The 25,381-nt window shown below is 36.2% G+C and overlaps 1 protein-coding gene across 1 annotated transcript in view; it reads left to right on the top strand.

Annotated features, from left to right (window-relative positions):
* Nucleotides 1–25,381, top strand: part of LRP1B (LDL receptor related protein 1B) — a gene marked incomplete at both ends in the record, with an annotated part of 936,568 nt that overhangs the window by 878,798 nt on the left and 32,389 nt on the right. The window contains 11 exon segments of the mRNA XM_083348746.1: nt 5,144–5,266; nt 5,700–5,822; nt 7,622–7,759; nt 9,514–9,648; nt 10,768–10,887; nt 12,241–12,482; nt 16,043–16,266; nt 17,772–17,878; nt 20,701–20,817; nt 24,397–24,570; nt 25,162–25,287. Of these exon segments, the coding sequence (XP_083204872.1) occupies nt 5,144–5,266; nt 5,700–5,822; nt 7,622–7,759; nt 9,514–9,648; nt 10,768–10,887; nt 12,241–12,482; nt 16,043–16,266; nt 17,772–17,878; nt 20,701–20,817; nt 24,397–24,570; nt 25,162–25,287 (1,629 nt within the window).

Genomic DNA, 25,381 nt, shown 5'->3' with positions numbered 1-25,381 from the left:
TGTTTGGCGTCCTCATGGTGGACTGTGTCTTTGTGTTTCATTGTCTTGGCGGGCTGGACCATTTGGACTGCACCGCCGGCAGCTTCGTCTGCCATAACTTCATCTTGAGCTTCTGAGAATATTAAGTTCGGTCTGTTTCTTATCTTCCAAAATATTAAGTTCGGTCTGGCAAAAAGTCTCTGTTGGAGTGTCCCAGGCCGCAGATGAGCCGGTCTCACAGTCGCTCTTCTAAGTTTGAAAATTTACAAAGTCATGTGGCCTGTCTCAAGGCCGTGATGAATTCTGATGCAGATTTGCCGGGTTGCTGCACTCGGTGATCAAATGTGAAGCACCAGGCTATTTCTGACATCTTGGGCTGAAAATGTTTGGCCAGCTTTTTCTTGAGGTCTGTGTAGGAAATCGATTCTAGCAGTGTTGGAGCAAAGAGGTTTTCGGCCAAGTCGAAGGTAGCTGGGCCGCACACGTAGAGCAGCGTTGTGGCCTTCAGCCCATCTTTAGCAATTTGGTTTGCCCGGAGGTAGTTTTCTACCTGGGACAAGTAGGAAGGCCATCCCTCTGGGTGCTTGACGTCGAATTTGCAAAGTCTTCTGACCTTCGGCATTCTGTCTTCAGCTGGTTCCTGTGGTTTTTTATCCTGTTTCCCAAGGCCCAGGAAGTGAATCCACTGAGCACAAGGTTGCTAGCCGACCGTAGGGGGGGGGAGTGCCTTTTCCCTCCAGGCATGAGCTACCTCTCCCCTAGTGGACTTCAGCTCTTTTTGGGAAGCAGGATCCCACCTTTGTTGCCAGTGTTATGTCGCAAGTTCTTGGCTCAGGAAAGAAGATGAGGCAAATGAGTTCAGGAAAACTCATGGTTTATTGCTTGCAGAATCTGAACTGAGAATTGGGCTGCAATTAGCAGCAATTTATAGCCTAGACCCTAGGCAGCAGCCAATAGGTTTAAAGCAACCATTGTCACCTAGGGACAGCCAATAGCAGCACTGGAGACCTGGAGTCTGGGTTGCTGGAGAGCCGTTAGCTGCTCCATCTAACCACATGGTATTACAATTGAGCCCAATACATAACACTGCATTTGCATTATTTATGCATACTGCATTTAATAAAGGAAATTGGTTTTGGATTTTTACTATAATAGCTAACAAGATTTAATATCTTTGATCTAAAAATGAAATAAATGGGTTTTTTTCAAAAATATATTTCTATAGGTGTCTAGATAGAATTTATTGTTGATTATGTTAATTTCAACTGACAAATTATATGAAGGGCATACATTTTTCATATTTAGCTTTTCCGTAGCCTGATACTATAAATAGCAATATTAAAACAGTATGTTAATGTGCCTGATACTAGGGGTAATGAAAATAAAAAGCTTTATCATAATAAAGCACACCAGCAATAGCAGATATGCATTGAACACATGTTTAAGACAAAATTTTAGAAATACAGTAAAATACATTTATTGCAGATTTGAAATGTTCAGGTTCAGAATAAAATGTATATGAAGGAAAGTTTTACTGTATTTGCCTTTTCCCAAATTTCCAAGAATAAATTAATTGTATATATTTACAGAATCAGTTTTTTATAAAAGAAAAAATGCTACATTTAGCATAGGTAAAGCTTCTATGTGATGTTCAATTTTATGTTTATGGCTTTCCACATATGCTTGCATTTTCCTTTTGCTGTTTCTCTTCTACTCCTTTATATTTGTTTCTTATCTTCCAAAATGCGAGTAGTTTTGTTCCAAATGTTATAGAATTTAGCAGTGGAACATTAAGACATATTGACATGGAACTGTAAAAAAATAAACATTTGGTAATTACATTTATAAAGCAGCTTCCCTGACATGTAAGAATGACACGGATTTTCTAAATAAGCTAAACATACTTTTGGGATGGTTTGAGGCATCAATTAACATTTCAGCAAGAAAGGCTGTCCCCTTTCCGGATGACCAGATGCTTAACTTTGATACAACTACTGTTTGGAAGATCTTGTGGAAAGTCAACATGTGAAAGGCTGCAGTCCTGATAATATCCCTGGGCAAGTACTTAAGGAGTTTGCTGACCAGCTGGCCTCTTCAATATTTTTTTGCATCAGATCATGGTTCCATCATGTTTTAAGACTGCAATCATTGTACCGGTCCCCCAAAAGTCTAGAATTACATGCCTTAATGATTACCCTCCAGTTGCACTCACTTCCATTATCATGAAATGTTTTGATAGATTTGTAAAGGACTATATTGTTTCATGCCTTCCCCCTACATTTAACTCATTACAGTTTGCTTATCGGAAGAACCTCTCAATAGATGATACACTTTCTTGTGTGCTTCATCTTAGTTTGGCGCACATGGAGGAGAAGAATACTCATGTGTGAATGCTGTTTATTGATCTTAATTCGGCATTCAACACAATAATTCCTCAGCATTTGGTGAACAAACTGGGCCTATTAGGTTTTAATACTTCGTTATGTAACTGGATACTTGACTTCCTTATTGATAGGTCCCAGTTTGTGCAAGTTGGAAGAAAAATTCCATCTTTTTTAGTATGGGTTGCCCACAGGGCTGTGTTTTGAATCCGTTGTTGTTCACCTTGATGACCCATGACTGCTGTGCTAAGTCTGCTATGAATTATACTGTGAAGTATGCGGATGACATGGCAGTGGTGGGTCTTATCCAGGATAATAATGAAGATTCTTATAGGGAGGAGATGAAGACTTTGGTGGACTGGTGCAATAAAAATAACCTGGTTTTGAATGCTAATAAAACAAAGGATATCATTGTTGATTTTAGAAAGAGTCGGCATAGTCACATTCAACTTCGTATCAAGGCTGCATTTGTGGATGTGGTCAATAATATTAAGTACCTGGGTGTGCAGGTAACTAGCAATCTGACTTGGACTTGTCATACATTGTCTTTAGTGAAGTGTGCAAACCACTTGTATTTCTTGTATTGGATGAGGACAACACATCTTTCTCCTTCTGTCCTGGATACTTTTTACAGAGGCATGGTTGAGAGCATTTTAACAAACTGCATCACTGTTTGTTTTGGTGGTAGCAGTGCCTCAGACAGAAGGTCCATACAAAGAGTTGTAAGGACAGGAGAGAGGTTTATATGAAGTTTGCTTCCCATTATTCAGAATACTGCTTATAAGCACTATGTGCTTAGAATTTGAAGCATTGTTAAAAGACCTTACATGTCCACTTCACAGTCTCTATTGGTTATAGCAAAACTACTAGATTCTGTAACAGCTTTGTTCCTTATGCCATCTGTTTGTAAATTTGCAGGATTCTTTTCCCCCCACCATGAATATGTATATACCCGAACTAGACTGATATTTCTCTGTGTCATACATGTGTGTGTAGGTGGGTATATGAATAATGGTATTTTTTGAAAGCTGAATGCAATGAAATTTCATTTTAATGTATGCTAATTAGTGTATATTTAAAGTGACAATAAGGATCCTATCCTATCCTATCCTATCCTATCCTATCCTATCCTATCCTATCCTATCCTAAATTTTGGGCACTATTTTTAATGTATGGAGAGCCAATTTGGTCAAGGCACCAGATTAGAAACCAGGAAACTGAGTTCTAATCCTGCATTAGGCATGAAAGCTGATTGGGAGACTTTGGGCCAGTCACTTTCTCTCAGCCCAACCCACCTCACAAGGTTGTTATTGTAGGGAAAACATTAGGAAGAAGGTGTGTTGGATATATTGAGTTATTTATAAAACTAATAAAGGCAAGATGAATTAAATAACCTCTGCAATTTATTTCTTTGCCATCAATAACTTTAAAGGAAGAGACAAGTATCAGATTGCAGAACCTTCATTTATGGTTGAATTGCATAAAGCAAAAATTAGGAACTTTTGCTTTGATTTTTTTTTTTTTTGAAAATGGAGATATAATAGAGAGGGAAGGTAAGAAGAATAGTTTGCAGATGCAGTTTTGCTAATAAATGTTAGCTTGGCTACAATCCATTGCCTTAACAATAATTCATAAGTACAGATCATATGATCTTCTTTAGATGCCTTCAATCTATTAACCCTCATATATCTAGAGGATCCTGGGTAGATGCAACTTTTAAGAAAAAGGTATTGTTCCAAGTAGAAGAAAAAAAAGCAGTTTTTTTAGTCAAAGGATTGATCTTAAATTTTACCCAATAGCTTACCCACTAGTATCTCTTATAGGAATGCTTGCCACTTCCTAATTTTATTATTCTTAATGGTAATTGCTTTCACTGACAGAAATTAAGCAAAGTTTGGGAGCAGTAAATAAACGTTATTCTAGTTTCTTTCGATTCAAAATGTGTTTTTAAAATGCAATAAGATCAGTATCCATATTTGTGAAACTTAAAAAAATGTACCAGGTTTTACAATTCAACTGCAATCAACTACAGCCATGACCAGCAGGCCGACAGCAACTGTAGATCAGTGACTAATTTCATGTATTTGATTATATTTTCCCGTTAGTAATATTTTCTTGGTAAATTTACATATCTACAAGAAGATACTTATATCAGGAGATTTAGGGAGAAAATCAGCTAAAAATTGCATTTTCCTTTGATCAAATTTCCTTTCATGTCAGGTCATATAAAATTTATATTGCTTAGAGCAGATGGCAATGAAAAAGTAAAAAGTATTAGGAAATACTTGTATTAGGAAAGCATAGATAGCTAATAGTTTTGGAATGCACAATCAAATTTATAGATTCATTAAATTTACTAGATAGCAGCTTTCTGAAAATAGGGAGGACCTCTATGTCATGATGGAGGAGGGATTGACCTGTTTGTCCCAATGAATTTTCTCAAAGCGATTTTCTTTAATATTAAAAAAAAATAGAAGTATTCAGGCTGTAGGGATAAAAGGCTGTTTGGTACCAGTTGCTGGGGTATTTGGTTGAAAGAGTACATGAGCATACATGTCTTGATTGTTAGCTTCTTATTTTCCCATAAACATCTATCTTCCACTGGAGAAGAATATGCTACTATTCTTCGTTATCAGTCTTAAATTTTATTCAAAGCAGCTATTTGAGGCAAGATATAAAATCACAGAAATCTACTTTGTCTTGTGGGATCCCAACATATATAAACTTAAAAATAAATATTTTTAAGATGTACATATTTTAGTTTTGTTATTCTGTATTTTCAGGGAGGAACATATGTAGAGCAGATGAATTCCTTTGCAACAATTCACTCTGTAAACTCCATTTTTGGGTTTGTGATGGAGAAGATGATTGTGGAGATAACTCGGATGAATTTCCTGAAATATGTCGTAAGTTTGTGGCCTGCAGCCCACAAAAGCATAAACAATGAAATATTCGATCACAAATTCTCTGTAGTTTTTTCTTCTTCTTAAGTGCTGCTGTTCTTTTCCTTTGTCTTTAATTTGTATGAGAAGAATATTTATGTCTTGAGATTACATGTTGTATACATTACATTTGAAGTAGGCAACATTTTGTGAAGATACTCAATATGTTCAAAGAGAGTTTCTCTTTATGACTCAGGAGGAACATAACTGAAAGAACTTTCCAGCATATTTTCTCTTATCTAGTCGAAATTATTAACATTCAGTTACAAGTGATATTAAGGAGAAAGTATATCCAACAATTTAATTACATTTTCCCTGTTTGATGAAAGCAAAAAAAAAGTGTAAAAGACGTATTCTCTGCAGAACGAAATAATACACATTTTGGATTTTTTCACAGTCAATTTTCCATGCCCTCCAACCAGGCCATACCGATGCAGAAATAATCATGTTTGTTTGAGACGTGAGCAAATTTGTAATGGGATTGATGACTGTGGTGATGATTCAGATGAAGATCATTGTGGTAAATAATCTTAATTTTACAATCAAGAAAAAAACAGTCTTTTTGGGGGGTGGGGGGGGAGGAAACTTGCTTGTCTTATTGTGTTTTCTCCAAAAGTAAGACCTACCCTGACAATAACTCCTAGCTTGATTTTTTGAGGGTGGGCCTAATATAAACCCTACCCCAAAAATAAGCACTAGTTTTGGGCCAAGGCGCATGCCTAAAAATCAAACTGAGGTGGGGGTGGAGCTTACCATTGCAGCCAGGCCTCCCATGGATTGATACTTGGCTCACCGGCCCACTTCTTCTGCAGCCAAAAGAGAAGCTTCATTCTGCGTCTGAGGATGGAGCTCGGGCCTGCATTTTGCTGTCAGAGGCCTTTCCGGAAGGCCTGTGCAGCCGAGATCCATAGCTTGGTTCTCAGCTGCACAGGCCTTCTGGAAAGGCATCTGATGGCAAAATGCAGGCCTGAGCTCCATTCTCAGCTGCAGAATAAAGCTGCTCCTTCGGCCTCAGATGAAGTGGTCCAGCTGGGCAGGGCTGTCAGTGCCACCACTGCAAGGTGAGTGAAAAAGATCCCCCCCCCAAAAAAAATAAGGCCTGGTGCCTCTTTTTGGGGCAAAAAAAATAAATAAGACCAGGTCTTATTTTCGGGGAAACATGATAATTAACTGAGACAATAACTCACAGATCTCTAAAGATGGCTTGAGTGGCAGAATTCATTCTAGGGTAATGGTTGTACAATAAGAACAATAAATTCTCCTTTGGTAGCTCTCACATACTATAGGTGTAAAGTAATAGCGCTCATTTGTATTTCTAGAATAGGAGTCATACTGGTATTCACAGCAGTAAGTGGTATCCAAATGGCTCTTCAGAAACCTAGCTATCAGTTCAATATTGTGCTTCTGATCTTGCTTAATTTTGTTGTAGGTTGTTCTTTTTTTATTGAAAGAACATTAATTGGACTGAAAGCTTTTGCTCAATAGGGTGAACTCCTAACTATTTATTTTAGAAAGTATTGTTCATGCTGAGGCCAGCAAAATATTGTATAAAATCAGTTTGACCATCAAATCTGAATAACTCCAAAATGACTAAACAGACTTGATGATGTCATCAGGCAAATGCTGCCATTATTTAATGACATATAAATTATGACATTTGACTGATGACGTCAACATACACATTTTCTAATTCATCCCCCATGGACAGTCATGTATCTAGCCATCCCAAACATCTAGAACTTATTCTTTTTCTCCACATCAAGAGATTGGAAAGTAAGTGTGTTTGACTGATTATGTGCCATTAAGTTGTTTTCAATTCCTGGTGGCCACATAGGCCATTTTTCTCTATGATAAGGAAAATACATTCCTCCACCTTTTTTTGTTATTTCTTTCATTTGACATTCAGTTGCTTTAAACTGATATGGTGGCAGGACCCTACTTCAGATGAGTATTGTCTTTACAGTATGTGAAAAGCATCTATAATAGTGATCCTGCTCCCTACCTGCGAATGTGCATTCTCCCTGTTCAGTACCCTTTTGCTGGCTTGTTATTGTCTTGAATTTATGAATAGAGCAGACATCACTCTGTGAGCAATGTATTTCTCCTTTATGCAATTGTAATATTGAGATCTGGGGCCTCATATTCTCTGCCCCAGGAGCGATAGAAAGCCTTTATTATTTTATGACTTCTACACAGCAGGCACCTACATGTCCAGGAAACAGCATTCTGTAAAACCTTTTGCATTTATTTTATGAATAATATCAAACAATAATATCAAAGGCTGAAAACAGTTGACTGCCCCCATGTGTCTTTTTGCAGACAAAACTACATATAAAGCCAGACCTTGTAAAAAGAATGAGTTTGCTTGTAGTAATAAGAAGTGCATACCTATGGCACTAGAATGTGATCAGTTTGATGACTGTGGAGATGGTTCAGATGAACAAGGCTGTAAAACAAGTAAGTTTGATTAAGAGAGGGACAGGAAAAAAATACAGAATAGAATCTGAATAATCTGAATAATCTAATCGATCTTAATTTTGTGTCAATGTGAACAGTACAAACTAAGCAACAGTTATTTTATGATAGATCTAACTGTTCTGTACCAGCCTCCTACCGGCCCTGCAGAAAAGGCAGGGACAACCCCTTTTACAAGAAGGCAAGAGGCTGGAACTAAGCCTGCCAAATTTATGGATACAAAAGCAAACAGAACAAGACACGAACCATGAAACAGGAGCTATTCAAGCGGTTGCCTTCAGGAAACCAGCCCTCCCACACATTCCCCTTTTATACAGTTCAGGGCATGGCTTCTCTCTGCCTCCTTCCGAGGTGCCCCATTGCCTTCCTCTGTTTACTCCTGATTGACTGCCTCCTGCGTCGGGCGTCCTTGAACAGGGCCAGCTGTGGATCATCTTCATCCATGCTGTCAGGCTCACACAGCTGGGTCTGCGTCGCGACCAGGTGGGAGGGGCCTGGCTGAGGGCTCTCATCAGCAAGCTCTCCAACCCCCTCAGTAACCTCTCCAATATGCAAAGTCATTATATTTGAGATTCTGCTGGCTATCTCCTTTACATATTTTATACACTTTAGTATGTAGTGGGAAACCAATTATTATATTAAATTTAACTTATTACATCTGATACACAGAAAAGCCAACCATCCAATAAAAATGTGTAGATTTGAATTTTTACAGTTCATTTCCAACATCCAATTCATTTTGGTTCAGATCTCTTTGGATTTGTAGTCGGGGCTGAATATATGGTCTGAATCATATTTAAAAATAGATTCCTTGTAGATATTCCTTGTATTCCTCTCTCAATTTATTTTAATATCTATATACATGCAGACATACACATTTTTAAAAAAAAACATTAAAAATAAAACACTAACTAACTTCCAGCATATCTCCATTGAGGTCATCTTCCTTACTCTCTAACCCAGTTTAACAGATTTAGTGTCAAACATAAGTTAAGAAATCCATCCAATAAAGTCCTTCCTAGAGGCAATGAAATCACAAACACTCCTATTTTGAAAGTCTTATTTCCTTTTACCCAGAACCCCCAAACAACCTTCTTTGTTTCTGTTTAGAAACTCTAAAACCTGGAGCTAACACATAGAAATTGAAAGAAGATTAATCTTTTCCCAGCTTCTTTCTTGTTTTATCAACTAATTCCCCCCAGAGAGTTGAAAAGCAAAATAGGAACACTAGAGACACTGCAGGACCACCTTCTTGTTCACCTGAAAAAGTGATAATTGCTTAATCATAAATTAGGCATTATTCCACATTTGGATGTGATGGTGGATCATGGTTAAAGTAGGTTAATCTATAATAAGCTATTGTTACACACTGTGGTAAAAGTACTACTCCATCGCCTATGCTTACTGGCTTAACATGTTGCATTAACTGAGTCATTCAGAAACTTCTAATTTGGAATAATAGGGAGGGGATTCAAGAGACATGCTGATCCTCCAAACTGTTGAAACATGGAGTCAGAGCTGAAATAGTTCCAAGCTTGTTTCAACCACAATAAGTTCTGTGATACTCTGGTTTTTCTTAAGGCCGTATAAAAATAACTTCTGTTAAAATAAAATTTTGAAATATTATGTCTTTGTGTACTAAATTTTGCTTGTAGACAGAATCGTGATTGTTCATAGTTAGTATAAAAATGTTAAAAAGTTTTATTTTGCAAACTTAAATTTATGTTTGTTCTTAGGTTTGACTGAATACAACTGTGAAAATAATGTGAATCCTTGTGGTGATGATGCATATTGTAATAAAACCAAAACATCAATTTTCTGTCAATGTAAGCCAGGATTTCAGAGGAATAGGAGAAACTGGCAATGTGAAGGTATTTCTGAAGCGCTGCTTTGAAACATTCTAAAAATGTTTCATAACATTACTATGTGATGTTAGAAGTTTGATTTTAATAACAGTTAAAGTATAAAGGAAGTCATTTCATTTGTGGCAACTGGAATTACAGGGTTTTTAAAAAAATTATCCTGAAAGTTAAGCAGTCAAAATATAATGAGCATTTTTTAAATAGCAGCAAGAATTTAGCTGGTTTTGTTATTTCTGGGAAAAATGTTCCTCCTAAAGCACCTTAAATCAGTAGAAATACAACTCCGAATAAAAGTATGACTGTTTTAAGAGTTATATTAATTATAACACAATAGCTCCTTAAACACAGAAGTCTGGAAAAAGAAGAACTGTTTTTCCAAATATGCACTGCTCTTTTTTATATGTACTGTACTTTGAAATATGAACATTTCAAATCTGAGAATTTCTGGATTCATTTCACATGAATTTACCAGTCTATATCAAAAATGCCCTTGATGTCTTATGGAATATTTATAATTTGTGTTCATGCTTATGGTGACTGTTAAAATGAAGATTCAGCTAGATAGAATTCAGGAAATTTGAAAATGCTGAAATGTTTTGCTGATTGTACATGGATCAAAGACAAAAGCCTGCAGATTGTATTTATGCCTATGATCAGCAGTGGAATATTAAAAGGGGGAAAAGCAGCACCAGTGGGGTACGATGTCACACAGAAAAAATGTAGCTTGCATCATGACATGCAATACTGCTTTCAGCATTATAAAAATGCATTGGTTCGTATGGATGTCTATGACTATGATACATTAACCCAGGCTTGCACAGTTTATATTAGATAGAGGGTATCCCAGGCTTTGTACTACATGTAAAGGGTTGCATTCTAGAAATGAGCAGACCCAGGGCCATAGCCTTGGCTCAATTAAGTATAGGACTTCAGAGTTTAATGATGCTTTACAGAAATGGCTGTTTGGCTGTAATTTTTTCTATCAGTGCTTTATACTACTAAAATATTGTTTATGGATTGTTTTGAACTATGTTAAATTTGTTTCCAAATTTTAATACCATCCGTCCCATCTTTTCGCAGCAGCTTATGTATAACTTGAAACAAATAATAAAGAATTTTCTTTTCTAGATATCAATGAATGTCTAATATTTGGCATCTGCTCCCAGCTCTGTATCAATGTAAAAGGGTCATATAAATGTACTTGTGAAAAGAACTATAAAGAGAAAAACAGTAGCTGCATTGCAAAAGGTAAGCTGACAAAAGAATTCATGATATTGGTGCACACAGCAATCATGACTCTTTTGTGCACAATGGCATTGTAAATAAACATACAACAGAACTTGATGAAAAGGTATTTTTCTTCTGTTTCTACCCCTTAATTGAAACAAAGCAGCATGGTAATTTTGATGACAAACCATCTCTTTTATAATCTGATTTGAAATTTTTCACAGTCCTGCATATGATAGAAAATGTGAACAGATCTACTATTGTTCTGACTATGATAATGCATTGTTTCACCGCATGGCATACTTGTCTGGGACTGAGGAGGAAAGACAAAGCATTATTAAACTTTATTGGTATGTCCTGTGTGTGCATGCTCAAAAAAGGAGCACACAGAGAAAGTTTTTCATCAGGTTCCTATTTGAGATTGAAAGCCTTAAAATCATATAATGTAATTTTGCTGTTTCTGTTTTAAGAAGAAGAATTGCTTATGCATCTGAATTTTGTTAATATATATTAAATCTTGCATTTATTATACTCATTCAATTATTGAAAGCAATAAATTAAAAAGTAATTTGTTTGTAGTTCTTGATTCAAACCATATGATTCGCTTGTCAGTGGGAGCCTCCATTGATTGTAATAGACTATTTTCTGTGAATAGAAATAGCTGTTTCTCAGAATGGTTAATCAGAATCCCAATCCTTTCCTTAAATACACTAATACTTTGATTCTAGAGACATATACATTCTGTTTGAAATATTGGTAATATTACTGAAATTCTTTAAAATGACTAAGATATATCCCCTGGTGAGGAATCAACAAGTTTCCTTTTATTTCTGCTTTCACATACATTTCGACTGTAATGGAAACGTCATTGGATTACTAATATTTACACATAAAATTTGCAATTTTAGATAATAAAACTGTACAACTGCCATGTACTTTCCATTATTTATTCTTAAAATATTTCACAGCACCCTTCATTAGTAAATATTCCACAGCAATTTACATAAATGAAAGAGAGGAACTTTAAGATACAAAACAAGCAGCCATTTACTTAAAGCTACTGACCTTTTTAAAAAATTGCCTCAAAATAACATATAGTGCCTGGTATCTGGGAAAAAAAATTGGCATCAAATAAATGTCTTAGGAAAATCTCGCAGGTCATCTGAAATTAAACTTTTTTTCTAGCTGCTTCTCTGGAAAGAAGAATCCAACAGTGTTGTCTAAGAGTATTCCTCTTCAAATTAGTCTATTTGAAATTTATAATTTACTCAAAAATATAGAAAGCATATATAAAACATTAAAATAAATGAATTGCCTTTCCTTTTAATAGTTGAAATTTACTTTATTTTTGTATTTCATTACAATAATTTCCAGGCTCTGAAGATCAAGTTCTCTACATTGCTAATGACACTGATATCCTGGGTTTTGTATATCCATTCAACTACAGTGATGTTCATCAACAGATTACTCATATTGAACATAACTCAAGAATAACTGGAATGGATCTCTATTATCAAGGGGAAATTATTATTTGGAGTACTCAATTTAATCCAGGAGGCATTTTCTATAAAAAGGTCAATGGGGGAGAAAGAAGACAAAGCAGTAGCGGTGTGATAGTAAGTCAACAATGCTGAGATATTTTGCATGTTTTTATTTTGGAATTCTTTTTTTTCTTTTTTCACTTAAATGTGACAGTTTCAAATACAAAAAGTTCCAATTCTTTGTCCTTGTTAAACCCAGTAAGTCAGTATAGATTTACAATAATATGAAGCCATGGGTTGTATTGTGGTGGTTGTGTAATGGTTAGAATGCAGTATTGTGGGCTAAACTTTTGAACATGCACCATGCTCTACATCCATGAAGTGACATGAACAGATTGTACCTGCCAAGAATAATAGGGGGCAGAGGACTACTGCAAATCCACCAAACTGTAGAAGAAGAAAACGAAGTTTGAATGACTATGTGAATCAAAGTACAGAAAAATTGCTGCAGGCTGTGAAAACAGAGAGCATTATCAAAATAACAGAAACAAAGGCAGAATATAAGGAAAAACGGCTGGATGATAGATTAAATAGGTGGAAAACCAAAGCCTTGCATGGACAACATTTGAAAAACATTGAAGGAAAATGTGATAAAAACTTGACATGGGCATGGCTTAGGATGGGAACCATCAAGAAAGAAACGGAAGGCTTAATACTGGCTGCTCAAGAACAAGCACTACAAACTAATGCCATGAAAACAAAGATACAAAAATCTACTGACAATCCAAATTGCCGACTTTGCAACAACTAAGCTGAAACTCTTTCACATTTAATATGAGAGTGCAGCAAAATCGCACAAACTGATTACAAAGCTAGACATGACCAAGTTGCTAAACTAATCCACTGGGCATTGTGTAAAAAATATGACTTGCCTGTGTCTGAAAAGCTGTGGGAACATAGGGTGGAAAAAGTTGTTGGGGAATGAGAGGGTGAAGATCTTGTGGGACTTCAGAATACAGACAGATCGCTATTTGGAACACAACACGCCAGATATCACAGTTGTAGAGAACCGAAGCATACAGCTGATTGATATCGCTGTACCAGGAGATGCCAGAGTCGAAGAAAAAGAACTGGAAAAAATTATGAAATACCGCGACCTGGCCATCGAAACTGCACGATTATGGATGAAATGCGTAACAGTGATACCCATTGTCAGCGGTGCACTGGGAACTATGTTCAAAAACTTTACAAAACACATCAAGAAATTGCAGCTTCCTCCAGCAAAGCTACAAAAAACTGCGCTACTCGGAACATCTTACATTTTAAGGAGATACCTGGTTGATACCTAGGATGCTGGCAGCAACCCGTGTCAACCATTAGTGCCAGTCAATTTGAGTGTTCAGTTGACTGAGTTTCATGTTTTATGAATAAGTTTTATAATCATCATCATCATCATCATCATCATCAAATGTTTTGGCATAGCATAATTATTTTAACATTTTATTACTTAAATATTTTGAACTTTATTTTAATTTATTGATAGTTATTAATAAAACAATCATGTGTAAACATATGTACACAAATATGCCTGCAGAAATGATTACTCAAATTAATAAGATTTGTCCATTTGGCAATCTAAATTATATTGCGTGATTATAACTGAAGCTAGTAATACATCAGCCTTGAAATAGTTATTCTATATGTATTTACGGTGCATATTTATAAATTAAATTGTAACTTCAAAATAAAAAAAATGTAGATATTGAAGGAAAAGTCATTGTTTCCTGTACATTATTTATATATCAATGCATATATTCCTAATAATTTAATTTTAAGAATAGAAGATTAAAAAAATTAAGAATGGTATATATTTGTATTTTAAAACTGCAGAAAAATATGCTGCTTTGGAATAGTATTTAAGTCGGGTAAGCCCCAGGTGACTTCCTTCTGTTCCATGTTGGCTTTTCTGTGAACAGTGAAGACTCTTTGCAAGAGACAGAGTATCTCTGTAATAGCCCAGAACCATAGTTGCAAGTCATGTAGCTATAAAGAATGTCACCCACCAGGTATTCTGATTTGATTTTAGGACTGCATCCTGGCTTTGCCAGGCACAGTCATTAAAATGAAAAAAGCGAAGAAGAAAAAACCCAGCTTGCTGAAGGGGGGCAGGCAGCTCCTCTCCATGCAGATTCAACCTTCTTTTCTCCAACCCAGAGCTGCATTTCCCTCCTATCTTCTGGAGACATTCTGCCCAATACAAGGCAAAATAAATCTGTTAGGCAGACTTTTTATTCTCAGAGTGAAAAAGTCAATTTTCACCCAGCCTCCTTGACAGCAAAAATGCTGCTTAGTGGAGAGATTCACTGGAGTCCATTTTCAACCAGCCTCATAGACAGGAGATTCCACCCAGCATGGGACAAAATCAATGAAGCAGTGTTTTTGCTATCAAAAATGGCTGAAAAAGATCCATCCTGAAATGCAAGCCGAAATCCAAGCTTGGATTTCAGGATGGACTGTTTTCACCAACCTCCAGGAATCAACCAGGCGACTGCAGCCTGTTATCTTCCTTACTAAATTCCCTGTTGATTTTGTGGGGTAGCCAGGAAAAAAGATTGCAGATGGCAATCACATAATTTCAGGGTGCTTGGCAATCCATCATTAGTGTAAGCTGATTGTCAAGTGCCCAAATTGCAATTACATGACCATGGAGCGCTGCAACATCCGAAGTTTAGGCACTGATTGTAAGTTTCTTTATTTAGCACTGTTGTAATTTCAAGTGAGCTGGGCAGGACTGGAGCCTCCTGTCAACACCAACTGGTACTAACCCCAGAGGAAGGAGGAGAATCAGCACAACACTGTGCTGCCAAACCCCAACTTTCAAGCTGGTCCAGAAGGATACCATGATCAGTGGTATAGAAGGCTACTGAGAGGTCAAGAAGAGCAAGGATGGATGCACTACCCCCCTCCTGCTTCTGCCAGTGGTCATCTAAGAGTGACATCAATGCTATCTCAATTCCATATCCAAGCCTGAATCCTGAGTGAAAGGGATCCAGACAACAATCTGCTTCATTCAGAACCCTACAAACCTGCTGTGCAACAACTTTTTCTACAACTAACCTGGGCATTTTATGTCCCCCAGGCCACATCTGACCCTTTAGCTGTCCCGGTCCAGCCTGCATGAGGTCAATCAGAAATCAGAAATTAAATGTGAAAAGGTGTGCTGCAGGAGGCAAGTGAAGAGGCTGAGTCGAGTTCAACTCTGCACAGTTGTGGTGCACTCCTTCAGTCGATTGGTTGAGTTTTTTCACCTGTTTCCTAACCCTGTCAATTGATACTGCAAATCCCATTTGCAGTATCATTGCTACTATATGGTCCCTTTAGAGCTATCCTTTGCTGTATATACCCATAAAGAAATTACGAAATGGCAATTGCAAAACCTTAATGGCTTAGAAACTATATGGAAGACAAAGAAATATAATATGCAAAGCAATTGTGGCAATCTATGAAGCATAAAGTATTTTTGGAGAAAATAAATTTGAAGTCATCATAGCCTAATAAAATATACAAATATTTATACTTTAAATGTTCTTCCAAGGTCAATGTTAAAGCGCTAGGTTTCTTTATAGACCAATCAGGTCAAATAAATATATAGCAGACCAATTTTAAACATATTTTTTTTTTTGCTTTCTTTCTAGTGTCCTGAATTCAAACGCCCTAGAGACATTGCAGTTGACTGGATAGCTGGAAACATTTATTGGACTGATCATTCCAGAATGCATTGGTTTAGTTATTATACAACTCATTGGACAAGTTTAAGATATTCCATCAATGTGGGACAAATAAGTGGACCAAACTGTACAAGACTCCTTACAAATATGGCAGGAGAACCATATGCAATTGCTGTAAATCCTCTGAAAGGGTATGTTGTTAACAAGAACTTTTATGATAGGCATTATGTTAGGCATAGTAAAGGTAAAAGGTAAAGGTTCCCCTGCACATGTGTGCTAGTCGTTTCCAACTCTAGGGGCCGGTGCTCATCTCCGTTTCAAAGCCAAAGAGCCAGCGCTTGTCTGAGGACGTCTCCGTGGTCATGTGGCCAGCATGACTAGACGCCAAAGGCGCACAGAATGCTGTTACCTTCCCACCGTAGTGGTCCCTATTTTTCTACTTGCATTTTTACGTGCTTTCGAACTGCTAGGTTGGCAGAAGCTGGGATGAGTAACAGGCGCTCACTCTGTTACGTGGCACTTGGGATTCAACCCGCCAAACTGCCGACCTTCTGATCGACAAGATCAGCGTCTTAACCCACTGAGCCACCGTGTCCCTTTATGTTAGGCATTGTATAGTGCAAATGCCTCTGGAAAGACATAGCTTCTGTGTCTGCTTGGTCCTTCTCTTCACAGAGAAGAAAATTAGGCCTTTCTTGCCTGCTCCTTTACTTGTTGACAAACTCTCATTTTAAATTATCAAAATGCAAATTTCCTATGCGATCAGTGAGAATGACTTTAACATTTTAATTTAAATAATAGCCAGTTGAATAGTCCAATGGAGCCTGGTAAAAAGCAGAAATATGAATATGTAGAAGTCTGAAACAGACATATTTCATACTAAAACTAATATACAGGAGAGCATTGAAAAGTTGGGGGCCAGAGTTATAGATCTTTTCTGAAAGGACAGTGATCAAAGTCAGACTAAAGACCACTGCAAAGCCTGCAATAACTGCATTTAGCTTTGTCACAAAACTGATATTGTCCCATATATTTCAGTTTTCACTACTTGTTTCACTTGAACCAGATTACATCTATACTGCCTAGATAGAAGGTCCACTTATTACAATTCAGACAGTGGCTAGCAGTTCCTATTTAGAAACAAAACAAACCATATCTTGGTAAATTTGTGCCCTATGCCTTGGGAAAATATGTGAGACTTCTCATATAAATGTTTAAATTCAGGGAACAAGACAAAAATAAATCTATCTTATGAAGACACCACTAATTGGCAATTTTAGAAGAAGGAATCCCTGGCTTTTACACCGAGGATACTACAAAATGAAGAAAAGAGCCACTGGCTTATTATCATGCATCCCTAGCTTATTATTCTATGTAAATGTTTATAAAGTAATACATATAATGCAATACATATAATGTAATGTAAGAACATTATAGCCCATCCATAATTAACCAGAGATATTAAAATATTCCATGACAAGCTATCATGTACATGGTCTAGGATTTATGTCTGGGCATTATTCTCATTCGTTTTTCATTTGGGTTCATGAAATAGAGTTTCCTCAGTTTCAAAATAAATAGGTAGCTTTGTGAATTCTCAGAAGGACCCAAAATGAATAAACTGACCAATAGCAACAGGCTCTTTGTGTTAAGTATTATGGAACAGTACTATGTGATTTGTGTTTGGGATTTCCAGCATGATGTATTGGACTGTAATTGGAGATCGTTCTCATATAGAAGAAGCAGCGATGGATGGTACTTTGAGGAGGATAATAGTACAAAAAAATATACAAAGACCAACAGGTACAACTAAATTTTAATAAAACATTATATATTAATGGACTCCATTTCAGCTAAAAATATTAAGTTATTCTGGGCTATATTGCAGCCTAGCAATAATCCTGATTCTGTGTTTTTTGTATTGTTTTCTATATGCGGCAAGAATTACTTTTTTTCTATTTTTTCTCCCTTGATGTTGCAAGTATGTATTTTCCACAGAATCATTTTTTTCTGTTATTCAACTGTCACAGATTATACTTTTAGGATAACATAACCTTGCAATGTATACAACAATATAAATATATACAACTATATAGTACTTGTTTTTTGATGCTTATTAATTCAGTCATAGGTGTCTACAAGAGGGATTAAGTGGGGCAAATGGCAATGATCCACCCAGAGTTGCATTTTAAGATAAGTAGCCATACCAATCTTTTAAATAAATAAGAAATGAAATGTGCACCACAATGTTGTGACACATAGTACATGACTTACATCCATTCACTGGTTGGGCAATGAACGGTTCATCCTGTTTCCATCATTTTGATTTGTGCCTGACTATTTTGATTGCAAAAGAAACAATTTTAAAAATTTCCATACATAATGGCAAATAAGTTATAGCTGCATTTGACCATTACATCTTTTTTAATTTCAAATATTGTATTATAATAAAATAAGGTAATAAATAAAATAAAAGATTTTAAAATAAGAAAAATAAATCAATTCATGTGATATTTCCTTACTAACCTAACAGGTTCGTAAAAAGGATTACACAACTGCTGCTTTCTGACTATTAAAATGAGCAGCATACAAATAAATTAATAATATACACATTGTTAAAGTTCATTATACAGATAAATTAGTATTAATGTTTTATTCAATCAATCATTGATAATATTAGATACAGGTAAGCAATTATCTTCACATGTGACTAAGAAGAAAAATGGACAATGTGGGAAATAATGCATTCACATCATTCTTAATTGTACAGTAAACAATGTCCTTCAGTGTGATATAATCCTAAAATTATAACCATTCCTTAAACTCGAATTTTACTAGGAAACATTTTTTAACAATATAACAGAGTTGACCTAACTAACAATCTTTATATTGATTTTAGAATGTAGGTGTAATATATAAAAGTTATGCAAAGAATATAAACATACACTTTAAGAAAGTGGCATGAAAAATTTACAGCTTTTTGTAAGTACATTTATACATATATTATACAAACTGTGGCATTAGATATCTGTACATCCTACATATATCTGTGATATTTTTGCTATAGAATACTATACATAAGTTTCCTTGGTATAGAATGAAATCCTAGGAATCAGAGAAATACTGGAGACTTACAGTAGCAAAGCAAGCAATTAAAAAAGATTGTGTTTTGAATCCTTCTGAGAAATAAGAAAGACTAATACAATGTTATATTATTTCTGTTTTTGCCCTTATGTACTAGTGTTGTTAGGAGCAATTATTATTCTTATTTGCATACATAAGTGTTCTCAGTATTGACATAAAAGTTTTACGTATCATTTACAGTGTATGAATCAAGTGTACTTTAAAATATTAACAAACCAGTGGCAGACTGCAACACTTTGAACAAACTCCTGTATTACTGAGTTTTTTTAAAAGTTCTTTTATCAAAGATTGAACAAAGTCTAAATTAAATGTCCACACTGATCCTGGGAAAAGTTGGAACTGATTTAAAGTACAGTAGATAGCTGTAATGTTTGTGATTGTTCTGAAGTGAAAATCAGATGTCAAGCATGGCCAATCTTAGTCTGAATTAGAATTCAGTAATACTCATTACAAGCAAATTTTTACTTTGGAAAATGTACATTGATTCCACTGTAATTAATGCTGAATGTGAAATCAATATTGCAAAGTGTAGTACTTTGTTGTGAGCAGACAAAATATAGGAATTCAATAATATTCAACTTACTTATTATGATCAATTCATTGGTTCTGGATATGTCATCATTTAGTTACTTAGACCTTATAGTGGTTTTATGAAACCTTATAATAGATTTATTTTATTAAATTTGTAGCCAATTTAGTTAAATAAATGAATGTGGTAAGTTTGATTTTTCTCATTACATGTTTTTCTTCTTTAAGTTAATTCCATCTTTTTCCCTTTTATATTTGTGATTTAAAAAATAATCTTCTTAAAAATATTTACATTTACATTTTTTAGCATACATTTTAATTTGCTTAATTTTTAGCATACATTTTCTACCACCATCTCTTATTTTTTTTGTATCCATTTTATACTAGTATCTGAATTTTTCTACTTTTTTGCGTATTTAGTGTGATGGAAAGCAGTTTTTCTTAAGTAGCATGTATTTCTGATAACCTTTTTCTAATATCTTCATTTTTTGCAACTGGGAACTGCATCAAGTCTAGAAACATGACTTTCAATTTAAATATGTAGTCTAGGAAGTGTTAAGGATGGAGGGGTTTCCTTCAAATTTATTTTTACCTCTAATTTAGGTCCTCGTTTATTCCATTAATGTTGTAACATCCAAATACAAACTACTGTATAGGCAGTTCCTGATTTATACCAGAATTCTTTCTCAAATACTTTTGCATCAAGCAGTTGTTGTATATAACAACTGCATGCTCAAACACTGTAGCCACTGTTCTTGTGCATCTTTGTGAAATGTCAAGTGTTACATAACTATCTGCACATTGGGACTAACTGCAGTGTTCTATGGAGAAATCCAAATCTAGAAGAACACCTCACCTATTGTTTTGTATAGTGATGTAAAAATATCTAGGACTAGAAGATCATTTTCTTATGCAGTGTTTTAAATTCAAATTATTAAATAATATGCTTACAGGTCTAGTGGTTGATAACTTCAGTCAACGCTTGTTCTGGGCTGATTTTGAATTATCAATAATTGGCAGTATTCGTTTTGATGGCTCTGATTCAATTATATGTGTTGGCAGCAAACAAGGTAAGTATATATTTATATATATGTTTGAGGGTTCTGCTCAGTATCTTACCTGTTCCCAGCATTGCACTTTTCTGGACAGAGAGCTCTAATGTTCCCAGGATCTTTTGGAATCATTCTTTCAGCATTGCAGTCACAGCTCTGAGTGTTCACACCACCATTGAGCCAGTTTCACCTTTACTTTTCACACTCTCTTTAATTCCTACTTAAGGCCTTGGTACTTCTACAGCTTCTCAGACTCCTTCTTCCTGATTTTGCTGTCACTTTGCACCACTACATTTATGACCATCGCTATCTTCTGTCCTGTCTACTATCACAATATCTGTGATAGTATTGATTGGCCAGTACCTACCTATCAATCTGGATCTGAAAGTCCCACAAGATCTTAGCCCTGTTATTCTCAAAGGCCTTCTGTGGAATCTTCCATTTGGGCGGGTCTAGACTATACATTACACAGATGTTCCTGTTCACAATGGCAGTTACTTGCTTGGACTGTTGAATATATGCTGTTCCTGCCTGCATCTTACATTGTGAGGTCTTTCTAAAGGTGCTTAGTGCCTGTTCTTGTGCTGCTATGATCAGTGCTTCAGTGCTGATCATTATCTTCCATTATCTGTTGATGGTACATCCCATACAGAATCTTGTCTTCCTGTAGTATCTCCTTTGTCTAAACGTCCTTCCATATCTGCTGCTACCTCAGGAATTCTCTCAGCACCGTATCAATGGGTGCCATCTTACTCATGTGGACACTCTGGGTTTTGTTCTGGACAGTAGCTTTGACACTCCTCAGACTCCACCTGCCCATTTTCTGGCTGCTGTACAGTTTCTGGGTGTTGGGCTTCAGGTAGAAGTCTCCATACATTATGAGGAGCCTCCAGGTCTTCACATTGGCAGCCTCCATGTCCTTCTTGAGCCAATTCACTATATCAGCAAGGTATCTAATAGCTGGCAGGGCATACGTGTTGATGATTGATGGTGTGGATCTTGTTCTTTTCATTGAGCTGGGTCTTCAGGTCCTTATTTTTTGATGGTATTTTGAAGTTGCTGTCTTCCTTATCTTGTCTTTCTGGCTGCCATATGACTGTGGGATATCAAGGTACTTGTAGCTAGGCTCTATGTCTGGTATGACCTGGTAGTTTTACTCCATTGGTGTTAATTATCTTTTGTCTCTTTATTACTATCCAGCCATATCTTTTCTTTCTCCTATATGTTCTTTCAGTTTTGTTCAGTTTCTACTATTTGTGTCTCTGCTATTCCTGTATTGTTGCATTGCACTTGGGATTATGTTTTAGTTGGTTCTTTGGAGAACAAGACATTTATCTTCTTGACCTCTGCTTCTCTAATATATCTTCTTAAACTAGTAGCCAGTGCTCTAAAACCTTGTTTAGCAGTCTCTAGGGCTTCACATGGAAGCAGGAGCTGGTATTTGTTTTCAGTAGCCAAGTAGTTCCACCAGCTTACTAACTTCTCTCCAAGTTGCCTTGATCTTAGCTTCTAACCTCATTTTCCAGGGGATGGGAGTGAATCTACCACTTCTTACCTTGATTGTGTAATCAATCACCTCCAGGATTACAGAGGCTGTAATGTATACAGTTTATTGGTTTGCATTACTAAGGATTGTTATGAGGGCTCTATTGGCATTTTCAAGTATACTATCTGAATATACTTCTCCACTGAGCATTAGTAATTGGTCATGAGGATTGACTGTTTAGCTAGTTTATAAATTTTAAATTTACAAATAAGCAAAATAAATTAAGATAACTGGCGATTCTTAAGGAAGGTTTAGACAGCCTTTTGTCCAGAATTGTATAGGGCATGGGTCGGCAACCTGCAGCTCTGGAGCCGCATGCAGCTCTTTCAGCCTTCTGCGGTTCCCAGCCATTTGCAGAGAGAGAGACAGAGACATAGAGAGGCATTTGTGCTTTCCTTCTCTGTCTCTCCGTCTCTCTGTCTCTCTGTCTCTCTCTCTCTCTCTCTCTCTGTCTCTCTCTCTCTCTCTCTCTGTGTGTGTGTGTGTGTGTGTGTGTGTGTGTGTAACTCACGCTGTTCTCTGAGAAGCTGACAAGCTTATTGGGTGGGGCTCCTGCCTTTGCTGCGTCTCCACAGGAAGCAGGAAGCAGCAGGAGAGCCAGCCCAATAAGAATGTGTGTCAGCTTGTCCAGAACAGAGGGAAGCCAGCTTGCCAGGTGAGCAGAAGTTTGGAGAGAGGGAGGGAGAGAAAGAGAGAAAGAGAGAACTCGTGCACATCAGCCTCTATTTCCTTTTAATTAAATTCTTCAATCAAATTCCCCCCCTTGCATGTGCACATGTGAGTGTTTTGCGGCTCCCAGTGTTTCCCCCCCCCCCTCTGGGAAACAGCTCCAAGTGGCTCTTTGAGTATTTAAGGATGCTGACCCTGGTAAAGGGGCTCTTGCCTGAGCAGCGTGTTGGACTAGAAGACCTTCAAGGTCCCTTCCAACTCTGGAATTCTGTTTATCTATGATCTTATACCTCATATAAACTTATGTGTTTTGTAATGTAGGGAGTGGCAATATCATTCCACTTTTAGGCATTGGCTGCACATATACTTCTTCTTCTGGGTTTTCTTGAGTCCAGGATGTAATGTATAATTAGCCTATCTAGTTGTGAGAACAGCTTTCTCTTCCCTATGCTGACGCTTGGGTCACTAGCTGTTTCTCAATTTGTGTAGATATAGGTTTTCTTCCATTTGCTTCATATATCATATCTCATTACATCTGCTCTTGTAGTAGCATTCCATCAATTCCAGGTTCTTTTGTTTTGTTTATTCATGGTTTGTTCCAGTAACCTCTTTATTGTCAGATTATCCTGGTTCCCCAACATCTGATACAGACCTTATGATACTTCTAGGCACCATCTGAGCCATTATGACTCTCCTAGTTTTTGACTCTCATATCTGAGGTAGGCAGGTGAAGTGTTAAGGAGTCTTTGCCTAAGGACCCCTACTGGTAAGGTATATTCATTTTTCAGTTGAATTGTACAGTCTATATGTTGTATTAAAGCTGGAAAAAACCTGAAGTGATTTATTTTGGTCTGATTTTTTTACTTCTCAAAAGCCAGGCATTTTAATAGGGGTGTGTAGATTTTTTAAAACATTCACTCCATATATGTGTGTACGTCTTTCTGTTCATGTGCATATGCATATCCCCCAAGATCTGGTTTTCTCCTAGAGTTGTTTTTTTTTAATTTCCAACCAAATTGAAGTCAATGAACAAAGGGACAAAGGATTATTCTTTATTGTAAGGTTTATAGGATTTTGTATCTTTTGATGCCTCTGCATATGTATTAGAAAATGATAATAATTAATACCTTTCCTATTTTAATTATTTTAATTGAGGAAACTTTCTATAATGTAAAAACTAATTCAGATTCTCCATGTGTTCTGTTGATAAGAACTCCCTGTTCAGAAGAAAGAAAATATAAATGACTAGAGGTATAAAAGCTTCACCCTTCCTTTTTGTTGCAGTGCACCCTAAAAATACTGAATGATGAATGCTATCATTTCTGTTGGTACAGACATGTTGCATCTAAACTGAAATGTGTATTTCTTTTTACCTATTTAAGGCTTACTACATCCTCATAGAATTGATATTTTTGAGAACTATATATATGGAGCTGGACCTAAAAATGGTGCATTTAGAGTGCAAAAATTTGGCCATGGTGCTGTAGAATATTTGAACTTGGAGACTGATAAAACAAAAAGTACCTTGATTTCACATCGCTACAAACAAATACATTGTGAGTATATTTTATTATTTTCAGGGGAAAAATAAAATATTTTATTATTCAAAATAGCATACAAAATAAATATATAACTTATTCTCCCCTTCCCATGCACATAAGATTTTAGGGACTTAGTAAATGAACTATTTGGGAGAACTTGGGATAGCATTAGGAATAAGATTTTTGGTGATGCCTGAAGTAATCCTTGCCGTTTTCTTGGCAAAGTCTTTCAGAAATGTTTTGCAATTGCCTCCCTCCTAGGAAGTGACTGTCTCAGGATCACCCATCTGGCTTCATAATTCTCCCAGTTTCTAATTTAAAGTCTTAACCACTACATGAAACCGTTTCTTGTATTTGAGTTTATGGCTCCCATAAACTATAGGAGATCAAATTGCTTATCACTTCTTGTCTGAAAATCCATTTATGTCCTTGAAAACAGAGGATCAGGATTCATCTGAAGTTGTTCCCTTTTCTTGTATTAATGGGACTGAGGGACAGGCTCAGGGCTAAAACTAATGTCTATACTGTAAGGGCCTTGCTTCTTAATTCATTATTTACTTGAAAAATAATCCATATTATGCTTCTTTCTTTTTTCCTTCCAAATAGCTCTCAATCCTTGTCTGCAGTTAACCTGTGAGTTCCTGTGTTTACTCAATCCTTCAGGTGCAGCTTGCATATGTCCGGAAGGAAAAGCAATGTTTAAAGGAAAATGCAGTGATTTGAACATATTAGGTGGGCATTGACAGTTGTTTAAGAACTTATTCTTATTTGAAGTAATTGTAGATGAGTAAATGATGCTAAATTCTCTATTTTTATATTTCTTTCA

Source organism: Vipera ursinii (assembly GCF_947247035.1).
Source record: "Vipera ursinii genome assembly, chromosome: 1".
Classification (NCBI taxonomy): domain Eukaryota; kingdom Metazoa; phylum Chordata; class Lepidosauria; order Squamata; family Viperidae; genus Vipera; species Vipera ursinii.
This window is presented reverse-complemented; position numbering and strand designations above follow the sequence as displayed.